Consider the following 13,870-nt stretch of genomic DNA (forward strand, 5'->3'; position numbering starts at 1 on the left):
CAAATTTACATGTAAAACCATTTACAAATGACCTAATTTAACAAGTGAATTTAAAAATCTTCTCGTTTGAGGATCAAAAATGACCTAATTTTACAATACAAATATCTGATATCTGTAGGGTGCGCGTGTTGCATCAAACTGGGTCCCTATCTATCCCATTAATAAATATAAGAGATATCAAGGGAAGTTGGTGTGTGTGTATAAAAGTGAGAGATAACCTACTGTGGTTTTTAAAAAAAAAAAATTTATTCAACTCCATGCCATTTTGAATGAGTTACAAAACATAATTTGATTTCTATAGTGGGTTTTAGCCCACCTCACCAAGCAGTGCAAGATCTTTGCAACACTTTCCTGTTAGGATACATAGTTACATAGTTACATAGTAGATGAGGTTGAAAAAAGACTTCCGTCCATCAAGTTCAACCTATGCTAAATTTAGACAACAGATACTTTATCCTATATCTATACTTATTGATCCAGAGGAAGGCAAACAAAAAACCCCATTAAGGGGAAAAATTAATTCCTTCCTGACTCCAAGAATTGGCAATCGGATTAATCCCTGGATCAACATCCTTCCCATGTATACTTATTTGGTATATCCCTGTATACCTTTCCCATCTAAAAAGATGTCCAACCTTTTTTTTGAACAAATCTATTGTATCTGCCACCATAGTCTCCATGGGTAATGAATTCCACATTTTAACTGCCCTTACTGTAAAGAACCCTTTCCTTTGTTGCTGGTGAAATTTCCTTTCCTCCAAACCTAAGGGATGGCCCGAGTCCTTTGTACTGCCCGTGGGATGAATAGTTCTTTTGAAAGCTCCTTGTATTGTCCCTGAATATATTTGTATATAGTTATCATATCCCCTCTTAGACGCCTCTTTTCTAATGTAAATAAATCTAATTTAGCTAGCCTATCCTCATAAGTTAGAATGTCCATCCCCTTTATTAATTTGGTGGCTCTTCTCTACACTCATCTAGTTCCATAATGTCTTTTCTTAGGATTGGTGCCCAAAATTGTACTCCATATTCAAGGTGTGGTCTTACTAATGCTTTGTAAAGGGGCATAATTATGTTTACTTCCCTTCCAGCTATTGCCCGTTTGATGCAAGATAAGATCTTGTTTGCCTTTGCAGCTACTGCATGACATTGGGCACTATTGCTTAGCCTGCTGTCTACAAGCACTCCTAAATCCTTCTCCAACAAGGATTCCCCCAATATATCTCCATTTAATTTGTAAGTCGCCTTTTTATTCTTGTATCCCAAATGCATAACCTTACATTTATCTGTATTAAACCTCATCTGCCATTTACCTGCCCACGTTTCCAGTCTCTCCAAGTCCTTCTGAAGAGAAATTACATCCTGCTCTGATTCTATTACCTTACACAATTTAGTATCATCAGCAAAGATGGAGACTTTGCTCTCGATCCCAACCTCAAGGTCATTAATAAACAAGTTAAAAAGCAGTGATCCCAGTACCGATCCCTGAGGTACTCCACTCACGACTTTAGCCCAACCTGAAAAAGTTCCATTTATGACAGGCCTCTGTTGTCTGTCCTTTAACCAGTTTTCAATCCAGGTGCATATATTATTACTGAGTCCAACTTTCTTTATTTTGTACACCAACCTCTTGTGTGAAACCATATCAAAAGCCTTTGCAAAATCTAAGTAGACCACATCAACTGCATTACCCTGGTCTAAATTCCTACTTACCTCCTCAAAGAAACAAATAAGGTTAGTTTGGCATGATCTATCCTTCATAAATCCATGCTGACTATTACTAATAATTTTGTTTTCCATTAGGTATTCCTGAATATTATCCCATATTAAACCTTCAAGTAGTTTCCCTACTATTGAAGTCAGGCTTACAGGTCTGTAATTTCCCGGTTCTGATCTAGCTCCCTTTTTAAATATAGGCACCACATCTGCTTTACGCCAATCAATAATTTGTTGCCAATGTTCCCAGCAGTTTGAGCTGTGAATTGTAACCATAGATTATGTTACCGTAGCAGCTGCAATGTATCTTTAGGCTTTGTCTATAGTGCCACCGACGGCGACACGATGGGTGACATCACCCGTCGCCACCGGCAAAAGTTATGTTTCGCTGGTCGGCGGCATCGTGGGATTCCCGCAATTTGATTTGTTAAAGGGCCGTCACGTGACGGCCCTTGAAAAATCAAATTTTGCCAGCGGCGGGTTTTTGTGACGGCGCTCCGTCGCTTGTTGCCGTCGCGTGCACTATAAGCGCACGCGGCGGCAATGCTTTTGTTTTTGGGCGAATTCGCGTCGCCGTCACTATAAGCACGGTCTTATACTGTATTACTGAGTTATACTGACTGAAGCTACCATTTTGTTAGGCACACAACAGGAGCACCAAACGATTACCAGCTTTGGTAAGAATGTAGAATTATACATTTTCACATGTAGTATTGCAGCTTTAAATTAGTCTTTAAGAATTTACTTGTGAAACCAGGTGATTTCTGAATTAGAGATCTATTGTTAAATGTCATTTTTGACTTGAGAATAAAATTCATTTATTAGGTCATTTTGGAACTCTCGCAAACTTGGGTTTTCTAAAATATTAGATTTTTTTTTTAGTATTCATTTGCCAAATTAGGGGGGGGGGGTCTGATGCGCTACTTGTTGAATTAGGCTTTTTTTAAATAGGATTCTGTGATAGGCCCCGTCTATATTCAGTATTCAACCACTTCAGCACACAACAGTTTAATTTGAGTTACAAGTTACATCTTGAAATTACAGATGGGGTCAGGCAAGAATGACCCGGCATTTGTCTAAATTGGGATTGTGTGTGACTTGGCGTGGAGTGATTGTCAACCAGGATTGTGGGTCTGTGGTTTTAGTCAAAGTAACCAGAGGATATTTATTTAACTTCAATTTGGAATAATTAATAATAATTATCTGGGCAGAACAAGTGTCTCTCAGGAAGACATTCCACGTCTGTGCACGTTTACTAAAAATAAAGATAGCTTGGATCTGATCAGGTTCATAAGAATAAAGGATACTACCCACATTATTAATCTTTTAAAAGAAGTGATCTGGCAAAACAATTATATCTTGAACACAATTGGTGTCTTCCCTGTACACAATCAGTTTCAATCATGATAAAGGTTGTGATGCTGTTAAAAGATTCTTATTGGACAGAATTTTTTTTAAAATATGGCCCAAGTACAATTTATTTTAGATATGTTTAAATACATTTTAACCCACAATTATTCATGGTTTGAAGGCCAGTTTTATTTACAACTTTGCTGCACAGTCATGGGGAGCAGGTTCGCGCCAAGTTATGCCAATTTATTTTTAGACACAAGGGAGGAAGATTTTATTTATCATGACAATCCCGTTGGTGAAACCTGGTCCTCTGGTGCCGCTACATTGACGATTTATTTTTATATGGAAAGGGGAAGAGGGTTCTTTACTCACATTTTTAGGATATTTAAATACGAATGTTCTTAATCTAAGTTTTACTTCAAATTATAGTAAAACATGCATCCCATTTCTGGATTTATGTGTTTACATTGAAAACAATAACACAAACGCATTTTAAGTGTGGATTACAATAATTTTATCTTAAATATTAGTTGCCACCACAAAAAATGGCTAAATAACAATCCATATGGACAGTTTAGAAGAATAGGGATGAACTGTTCAGATTTGAATGAATTTCATCTACAAGAGAAAATAAGATACCTGTAATCCATAACAGTGGAGCGAAACGCGTAGGGTGAGTAATGCAGACTGAGTACAACCAAGTGGTTGATGGATTAATTGGGGGATTTCTGGCCAAGGTTTGGTTCTTCCTTTCCTGGACATTACCTTCTTCCACTGTGGACGGCCACCGCAGGGGGGGGGGGGGGGGCGAGATTATCAGTGAAAGAGGGCTGTCTTTCCTCCATTCCTGACCCTGGGTGCTCTCACTGCTTATTAACACAGCTTACTTGTGAGTGTTACTTTTTTTTACCAAATGTATTATAAAGCAATCTGCCCTATATTTGTGTCCTCTTAATTTTTCATATGTGGGAATCCCCTCCCTTTGTCCCTCCACACTTGCACATCTGGCTTGACAGACTTCATCACGAAAGTGTATACACAAGTTGGTTACTCCACACTACCATTATTACTGAGCAATTTATTTCTTTAATAATTTCACTTATTTTGAGAACTCTATTGCATGGGTTTCCCATTTTTATATACACCTGGATGTGTGCGCTCCTGATCGTCTGTTCCTGTGATTCTTACACAGACTTGGATTAAAGCCACTTCTGGAGCTGCACCAAGTCAGAGGACTGTATAAATGTATTACCCTTATTTTCACCAGTGTTCACATGGTTTAATTTAAACCGATATTTGCGCTTGGATTTTTTTGTCTTCTCCTAAGAATAAACAAATATCTTTGTGATATCTGCAATCAGATGGATCACAAGACTACACAATGCATGAGGAGGGTGCAAAGTTCAGATTTGTGTGCCCCTAACAATTAGGCGTAGCCCTAGCACGACTAGTCTGTACCTGCTGGAAACTCACCTGAACACATTGTTTCGGGTTCCATCAGTCTAGAGGTTATAGGGAAAAAAGTAGTTATGTGTAGTTTTTATACTCAGTTTTTCTTTTCTTTTTAAACTGAAAATGCCTATCTGGTCACCCCAAGCCTTAAAAATGTCATTAGAGATTGAGGAGGAGTTAAGCCCACATTCTGGTGTCCTTATCCTGTTCCCAATCCAGGGCATTTTATGATTAAAAAAAACCCCATGCATTTGGAGATATGAAATTAGAATTCCGAGGCGTTTTGTATGCCAAAAAGACACGTGAATTTGCTTACTCCAAATAGCCATGATCTCTTGGGGAACCTGATATGATGTGGTAATGTACAGTACATTAAGTTTTCTGTTTTGATTGTGGTTATTTTATGAAATGGTCTGCATTTATTGTATGTTCTTGTAAAGTTTTTCTATAACTAAGCCCTGTACTACTTTGCTATATTATATCTAAAGTTTAATAAGTATTGTCTTGGGCTCTAATTGAACTTTGCACGTTTGAGATTGTAACTGTAGTAAAAGTTGTCCACAAATGCAGTGTATGTATATGCATGTAATCCACCTGCAGTAGGTAACTAAAGTACTATGGGTTACTAGTAAGCTGTGGCGGATCGTTCCATATGTCATGAAAACATGGAGCCTATGTGACAGGGGGTAAGGAATGTGCTACAGAAGATTCCAGCTTTTGAGGAGCCTCAGAGAGTAGAGGTAGGGGATATGTTCCCACAGTTAAAGTATACCTCAGCCCCCCCTTTTATTGTGTTTGTTAGGGACAGTGCCCTATATGTTAGGACCCCACAGTATGGCCATGAGAAGAACATGTCCAAAATTGGGACTGCAGACAAGCCACAAAGGGCAATGCAGAGAAGGACCCAGGATGACAAGGGCTGGGTGGTGAGGGGGGAAGAATCAACAATATACAGAGGCAGTAGACTTCATTGCTCCCACAGATGACAAATTTCACAATAGAAGACAAATATCAGAGTTGTATGTATGTGGGTCAGTGCTAATGTGTTTGAAGGTTGGTGCTTGTGTGGGGACCAGGAAGCCAGGTGTGTATAAGTGTGAATGTATTTCTTTGTCAGTGTACACAAGACTCCACCTGAAAGCCCTACTAATGACAGGTAAAACCTTCATGCAAGTTCATAAACAACTATTTTTGAACACTTTTGATCAACCAAATAACTTTGCCAGAAATCACTTTCACATACCTTGCGTAGATATAGAGAACGTCATATCAAATTAGCATTTAACAAAAATGTGATTGGCTTAATTTGAGCAGTGCTAATTTTTTATGGCTTAATTTGAGCAGTGCTAATTTTTTAATCTGCAAAATCAATAAATGGCTCACTCAAATGGCACACATTTCTAATAAGTAGATAAATACAGTACACACTTCTATCCAGCTGAATATTTGTATATTATGTATACACTTGAGAAGGCAGCATACATCTTGGCTTGATCTTTTGTTCTCGATCTGGATGTGCTGCACCAACAAAACTTTTACCCTGGTAATGTTCCAAGATTCTTTTTTTCTACAGTTTATAAAAGGATTGAAAAACAAATACAAGCTTTTCAGCAAACTTTAATAAAGTCCAAAGTTTAATACAGTTCAAATGAAATGACAAATTTAACAATGTGCACACAGTAAAAAAACAGCATGAGGTAGACCGACTAGTGAAGCCAAAATTCACCATATGTTTTTGGTTAATAAAAAGTACATTTACAAAGCAGCATATTACAACCTCCCTTTAGTCACAAAAAGCAATTGTATAAATTATAGCAAAATAAACATGGCATTGACAGAATACATTTTAGTTTACATTCAATATCTGCATTTTCTATGAACTGAACAATGGCATAATGTCAGCCATTAAAAAGCCAACATAAGTAACAATATAGTATAGCCATGCACTCTTGTGGCAGGGCTGAAGACTATGTAAGGCTGTCTGATACCACCACTAGTAAACTTTCTATAGAGAATAGCTATTGTAGTTTAGGGGGAGGGAGATCTCCAAAAACTGCATGTGAGCTCGGATCTAGTCTGCTACCTGTGTTCTAGAATCGTACCGTATATAAAATCGTGTTTTTGCTTTTCTTCCCACACCTGAAATTGGAATAATTTAGTGCAAACTTAAAACCTTTGGCAGGCTTTAGGGAACAAATATATTGCACTGCAGAACCCTTTGGCAGTTAGGACGCAAACATACTGAAATGTACACACACACACACACACACACACAAAATAAAGTATACATTTTGTAACAATGCTGAAATATACAGGCTATAAGAACTTCATCCGTTCAGCGCAAGACTACCTTAGGGACGGGCAAGACCAAAAATCTCCCACGATAAATGTATCAAAGACTGAAAATGTTCTAGTAAATCTGAAATAGCGTTATCAAAAGAAATATATATATATATATATATATTTAGATTTACTAGAAAAAGGGTCTATATTCGTTTCCAACCCCTTTCCATGTAGAGCACTTTCCCTTTGCACACCTACACTGCTCCCATCACCCTAAAATCCTCCACAGCCCATCACTCATCCTTGGGTACTCACAAAATGTAAAAAACCACATTTCATTTACAAACGGTTAATACAAAAAACGCTTAAACATACAGAACACATTTTTCGACAAGAACAAATGGCATCAAAATAATTGTTAAAACATTTTATAAATGAAATGTGTTTTTAAACAGGGAATATCTAAGGGTGATCGTGATGGGATAAGGTCTGGATGAATGAGTGATGGGAGCTGTCTTGGTGAGAAACTGACATGCAAGTGCAGACATGAAAAGGGGTTAACAATGAAGGGATTAACCCTATTGTTACGGGAGGGATTTGCATCAAATTGCTCTGCAATTTCTCACCGCCTCTTGTAGTAAAAGGGTTAAGAGGTGGGAGGAGGAAGGGGTTAAGAGATGAGGGGCGAGAAGTTGAGGAGAAAGGTGAAGGGCAGTTAAGAGTCCCAGGGAGGCAGGGGATAAGAGGGAAAGGAAAAAAGGGGACGGGTCAGGTTTAAGAGTGCAAGGAGAAGGAAACCAGTGAGGAGAGGGGTTGTGTGACCTTCTGGTTTCTTGGTCATCTCACATCCTGTCTCTCACATGGAGCTGCCAGACGCTCCTCCTCCATGCAGTTAGAAGCCCGGGAGGGAGGGTGAGTGAGAGAAGGGTGTCCAGCAGCGGAGACGCCACACCGTAGCTGCTTCAAAGCTGCACCTGCGACCCCCACAAGCCGGCACCCAGTAATACATCTCATTGATTTACCGTCCATTATTACCATGGCATTGCTATAGGACCAGTATATTGCCCAACCCTAGACTACCCTCAATTGTGGGGTGCCAGCAAACCCCAAGGCTAGAAACCTATTCCTTTGTAGCAAGAGAACGGAAAGGTCACCCTCGTTTATCCCATTCTAAAAACAGTCCACTCCAAAGCATATTGTACTCTGAAGCGTGGATAAGGCAAGTTCATTTGGAGAAGAGTAAAAAAATGTCAAAAAAGGTTGCTCTAAAACAAAGTTAATTTAAAATGTGCTACACAAGTCAATGTATATTACAAGTATGCAAAAAAGTTTATTTCTAATATATTAAGTATTTTGTTCTTATTTGTAAACAATTCATTTTTAATACGTTAATACTATGATTTCTATGACGAGACTGCGGCATGTGCTTACAAAAAAGCGAGAAAGAATGAGAAAGGATTGTTACTTGCATATTAAATATGCCATGTGCCAAGGTGTATGTTTGTATACTTGTTTTATGAATGGCCCAGTCATACAGTATGCATCCAGAATACACTTTGACACAACCCAAATGAATATGAGATGTACATTTCTATTGAGGAAAATCAATCACTACCTCTCTACAGTGAGAATTAAGGTTGTTGGTTTTTTTTTTTTTTTTTAAAGAATTCAACCAATAAAGCAGCAGAAACAAAGAACAGAATGTGACTTTCCACAGCGTTTCTCTGTTCCACCGTTTGCAATGTGTGTTCCTGACGATACCGTTTGCCTTCTTCTGCTCCATGTACTTTCTAGTTTTTACTTCTTGTTGGTCACCATGAGTGCATTAATGATGCAGCCACAGGAAGTGGGCAGGGTCGGCTGCACAGCACATGAGAAATATGTCGGAGCATTCTGAAAAAAATGTAAATTAAATTCTGCGTGTACAATAAGGTAACTTGTATGAAGATTACTGAGAGAGCAGGAAAAGCACTAGAAACCGATTTTTAAAAAAAAATCCACACCTCATCACAAACCCAATGCTGCTGGTTTTCAAGGTCCAATCCCACTTATTTTCCTCCTTTTCTCCGAAATCTGGGTTATCCAATTGCTGCAGTTCATCTTAAACAATTATTACTTGTAGTCACTTTTAAAAAATCTAGACCGAATAGTCTTCAGAGACCATTGAGATATTTGATGTGGAGAAATTACCAATTGCTGTATGGTTCCAGCACACCAAAAAGGCAAAGCAGACATACTAAAGCCAACACTGAAACGGGAGAGCAAAAGCTGCTCGGTCATCCAATATTTGGTAGTTCTGAACCCCTGAGAACGTGTACTTAAGAAAAGGTCCACAGAGTGGCCCATTAGAGCAATATATTCATGGAGATCCATGGCATGCAGCTTAAGGGCACAATCAAGCCACTGAGGTAACCAATGGACATGTAATATCGCAAACAGTCCAAGAGTGAACATGACACAAAAAAAACATGGTCATCAAGCTTCAGCTCTATTGGAAAGTTCTCTTCGTACGAACAGCAAAAATGTATTAACCAGTTCACTTTTCTGTGACTTCAGGGTCACAGCATCTTTTTAATGAAAGGATAGAAGTAAAACACGGTCTTCTGATCCACTGACAAGGACTGGTTTACACTTTGCTCCATGGTGATTGTTACAATCCATTTCTTTATGTCCCACACAAAACAACCTTCTGAAGCTCATACGTGGCGTCCTGTAAGGAAATAAAGTGGTTTGTCGTCACTGCTGTTGGCAGTCTGAAACTCATCCCGGAGACGGAACTGCCATTCATCTTCCAGCTCCAATCGGACAATGGTTTGACGGAGAGAGCTTCTATCTTGGCAAACTACACAAAGCGTTGCACCTTCAAATAATAATGAAAAACAAATACATAAGCTTAAGAACATAACCACTTTGGCTTACTAACCTTGCATCACTACATATTACTTTTAGTAGTGGAGTAGTGCTATCACTTGGCCAAATGGGTAGCACTAGTAAATTAATTTAGATTGGCAAGATAAGTGCATGTAGTCTTGCTTGTAAGAATTCTTTTTTTCATCATTAAACAATGAATCCATAAATGTGGAGTAGCCCAATTTAAATCTACCCCCTGAACCCAATACCGTCCAGATTCAGGAGCATGACTTATTTGTTGGAGATGGAATTGCTAGAACAAGGTGTCCTCCTAGTAGTGCCCTTCATGTAATGGCTCCATTATCTAATGCATCCCCCCTTTCTGGAAATTTACAAGCAATTATGTCTGAAAAACTTCAGCATAAAAATGAATAGAATCGATCATTGCACAAGACACAAAAAGGCTAATTAAAAAGGAACACACTGTACTTTAAAGGCCACAAAAAAAAAAAAGCTTTAAATATATTTAAACAGAGTCCATGATGACCCAAATCTTACATTACCCCTACTCCTCCCCTATAACATACTACAATGCTACTCTGTCAGGTAAAGATCTTTGCCAGCATCTTGTGCATGAACGGACATGCACCCCTCACCAAGACAACTGTAGGCAGCACAAAAGGTGTGTTTATTGAAAACTTTTTTTTTTTTATTACGGTCAGATTAGATTTCTAGGACAGACCCCCTACTCTATGGGGGTTATTTATTAAACTGCTATAGTGTCAAATCGGCACTATCCATTGACATCACCGAGTTTCTGTATTATATATTGCCCTAATGTGCACTCAGTATAATAACCCCCTATTTCTCCAAAACTTAAACCGCGCAGAAACGCTTTACTATTACTTAAATTTGAGATCATACCTTTAAGGAATCGAAATTTCTTCAGCATTGCTGCACACACAAAGGAGTCGCACAAATACAGCAGCAGTCCACTGAAAGCCATCCCCTCACAGCTCAAGTTAACAGAGTGCGGTCTTGAGCTCACACAGCACAAAGCAACCTGAGAACAGGGACATCATTTTTTTTCACATTACTTTAGTGTCAAAGTCGTAATCACATAGAAGAAAAAATTAGCTTCATTTCCCATATTAGTTTAAGAAATGGTTTAGTTTTGGGTTTTGAGCTTGCAGAGACTGGATTTCACATAGCATTATCCTTTTAAAAGGAGCACTCTTGGCGACACTGGTTTTCTTTCTTACATAGGTTTGAAGTAGGGGGTCTACAGAGCTGAACTGAGATTATTTCAGATCCAGGGACCCCCGCTTCCCGAGATAGTTACCCAGAACACATGGTCCGATAGTAAGCTGTGACGTCACCCCAAGTGCCTTCCCATCGGACCACAGAACATTTAAAGCCGCCATTGGCTATAGCCCAGTCTGGGCTGCTACCGGGACCCACTGCTTCAAATCCATTAAAAAAAATAAACACATTAAAAAAAAGTGTCCCTAGAAGTTCCTCTTTAAGCCTGCAAAACAGTTAACTATGTACGTACGAAAAAGTTTGGGAACCCCTTAGATTAAGATCTAATCACATTTTGGGATTGAAATGTGGAAATCCTAAATCCTAATAATAGATAAAAAGAACGTGAACAAACACAAAAACATGATACATTTTCACACGAGGTTGAATACTTGGTGGATAAATACATTTAGTAAAAGTATGTGAACCTTTAGTTTCAGTACCTCATGGCACCCTCCCCATCCCCCTCTCTTTGAGCAGCACTGAAGTCAACTAAGCGTTTCCTGTAAGGTCAGTCTCTCGCATATGAAAGGAGGAATGGGCCAAAATTCATCAAAACCTAACTGCTTCAACTCTGACATTTGAGCTCACTTCAGGTTCTGCCACAATATTTCGATGGGGTTTAGGTTCGGACTTTGACTAGGCAAGTCTAAAATTCGGAATTTCTTCTACAGCCATTCTTTTGTAGGTCTTCTTGTATGTTTAGGATCATTGTCTTGCTGCATGACCCACTTTTGGTTGAACTTCGGCTCACAGACGGACAACCTGACATTCTCCTCTAGAATCTCCTAATCTATGAATTCTGTATTGTTTGTGACAATGATGGCAAGCAGTCCATGTCCAGAGCCAGCAAAGCAGCCCCAAACTGTCACACTCCCACCACCATGCTTGACGGGTTGGGATGAGGAGTTTCTCCTGTTCGAATGAAGGGTTTGGTTTTCGCCAAACATATCGTTTCTCATTGAGACCAAAAAGTTATCCCTATGACTCGTTTGTCCAGAGAACATAGTTTCAAAAGTCGCGTGGATCAACGTGCGCTTAAAAAAAAAATCCTCCCATGAACACCATTCTTGCTCAGTCTTTTTGTGATAGTTGAGTTATGAACACTCACATTAGCAAACACGAGAGCGTCCTGCAGATCCTTGGATGTTACACTGTGTTTTTTGCGACTTCCCGTATGATTTGCCGATTTGTTATTGGACAGATTTTGGTAGGACGACCGCTCGTGGGTAGGTTGACTGGTCTTCAACTTTCTCAATTTGTAGATTACCTGTTTGACAGTGTATTGGTGGGGCCCAAATCCTTAGAAATGGTTTTGTAACACTTACTAGACTAATGAGACTAATAAAGCTAACTGCTTTTCTGAGGTCCTCAGATCTCTTTGGAAACACATCATGCCACGAACAACACACCTGTATGGTGAAGACCAAACACAACATTTCTGATCTTTATATAGGGTGAGGCTTCCCAAATTCCTCCCTGAAGATCTACCTAATTATTTTAACATCTAATTATAATGAGGCCCTTTAATTTAGCTGATAACACAAGGGTTTCCCTTGCTTTCGCGCATACCCAGATTCATTGTTTGTCTAATTCATACATCATTTTGCTTCCAACACAGATTTGGTCAATATAACCCTATTGGATATTTAAGAAAAGACGGCTTTTGATTGAAGAAGGTTATCATGGAACAATATGAATTGCTGTAATTATCATTGGGGTTCACAAACTTTTTCACCACTGTATAAATATATTTTTTTTAAAAAAGGAGAGAAATCAAGTGCATTATTACATCAACTCGAGGCAGACAGGAACGGATAATCTTACACAGGAAGGTTGATTTAATGCTCTACAGGCACTCCTGCAAAATACAGGAGGTATAATGATTTTGTGATGCTCAGACATGGCTAATTATTTAAAATAGAAAAATAGTTTCACACTAAACAAGTGGCCAGGATGATAGGTTGCATCACCATATAGGTTCTTATTGGAATGCATTGCACACACACACACACACACACACACAAAAAAAAAAGCGTGCACTGAGAAATCAGGCTCGAGAAAGGGGCACTTGGTCTCCAACACGTTGCCATTGTCATTTCCCTTGTTTTGGGACCATTATTTATTTATTTTTTAACCTTTATTATTGCATGACATGTGTGCGCTGGGTTTTGGTTTTGATATTTTTGTTGCATTATGATTGGGAATTAGCTAGCAGGTTTCCCAGGGAACTGGCTCTACCAATTCTTTAGTCCCATTTTGTGTATTGTGGAGATGCATTTTAGGTCTATTGTCTCACTGAGAAGGTTATCACTTTCTTACCTCAGGTCCTAAATTCAAGTAACAATCAATAGCCAGCACTGGGTTCCTGGTGTTGTTAAGAGCCTTTGGAAAGAGTTTGAGAGAGGTGTGCTGAAGGAACTTCTCCAGGAGGAACTGGGCTGGAGCAGCTAGAAGAGTCTGCTCACTGTCTGGGGCACATACATACTGCATTGGAGCAATAGGACCCGTGCTTTCTGTTATCTATAAAAGAAAGACTGATTAGTCAGTATGTGGTGGTACAGTTATGTATATAGCACCTGCTTGACAAAATTACAATACAAGGTAAATAAACAGGTAAATATAAGGCAAATGGTGACGTGCCTTAAGTGTATATGTGTGCGAGCGTAGGACATTGATTTCTTGCTGGAGGTCTTCTGGACTTGACCAAAATAAGAGACTTTTACCAAGCAAGAAAGAAGGCGGGCCTCCATATGACCAAAGTGATGTTCAACAAATGTGTGAACTCTGACTTAGTTGTATTTCATCTATTTTGAGATATGTCAAGACTATGTCAACATTGGCCAGCAAGTAAATGGATGGGAACCTTTCAAATCAATAGGATAATGAATATTGGATGGAGCACATGTGGAAG

General features: G+C 39.0%; 1 protein-coding gene across 6 annotated transcripts in view; it reads right to left on the reverse strand.

Annotated features, from left to right (window-relative positions):
• Window positions 1-7,263: 7,263 nt before the first annotated feature.
• GREB1L (GREB1 like retinoic acid receptor coactivator) overlaps window positions 7,264-13,870 on the reverse strand; it is a 104,570-nt gene continuing 97,963 nt past the window's right edge. For all 6 annotated transcript variants that reach the window (XM_075585205.1, XM_075585207.1, XM_075585206.1 and 3 more), the window contains exons 31-33: window positions 13,279-13,479; window positions 10,579-10,717; window positions 7,264-9,664 (exon numbers count right to left, since the gene is read on the reverse strand). In XM_075585205.1, the coding sequence (XP_075441320.1) occupies window positions 9,501-9,664; window positions 10,579-10,717; window positions 13,279-13,479 (504 nt within the window). In that variant the 3' untranslated portion in view covers window positions 7,264-9,500. The remainder of the gene's footprint in view (window positions 9,665-10,578; window positions 10,718-13,278; window positions 13,480-13,870) is intronic.

This window comes from Ascaphus truei, chromosome 2, assembly GCF_040206685.1.
Source record: "Ascaphus truei isolate aAscTru1 chromosome 2, aAscTru1.hap1, whole genome shotgun sequence".
NCBI classification, from domain to species: Eukaryota; Metazoa; Chordata; class Amphibia; order Anura; family Ascaphidae; genus Ascaphus; species Ascaphus truei.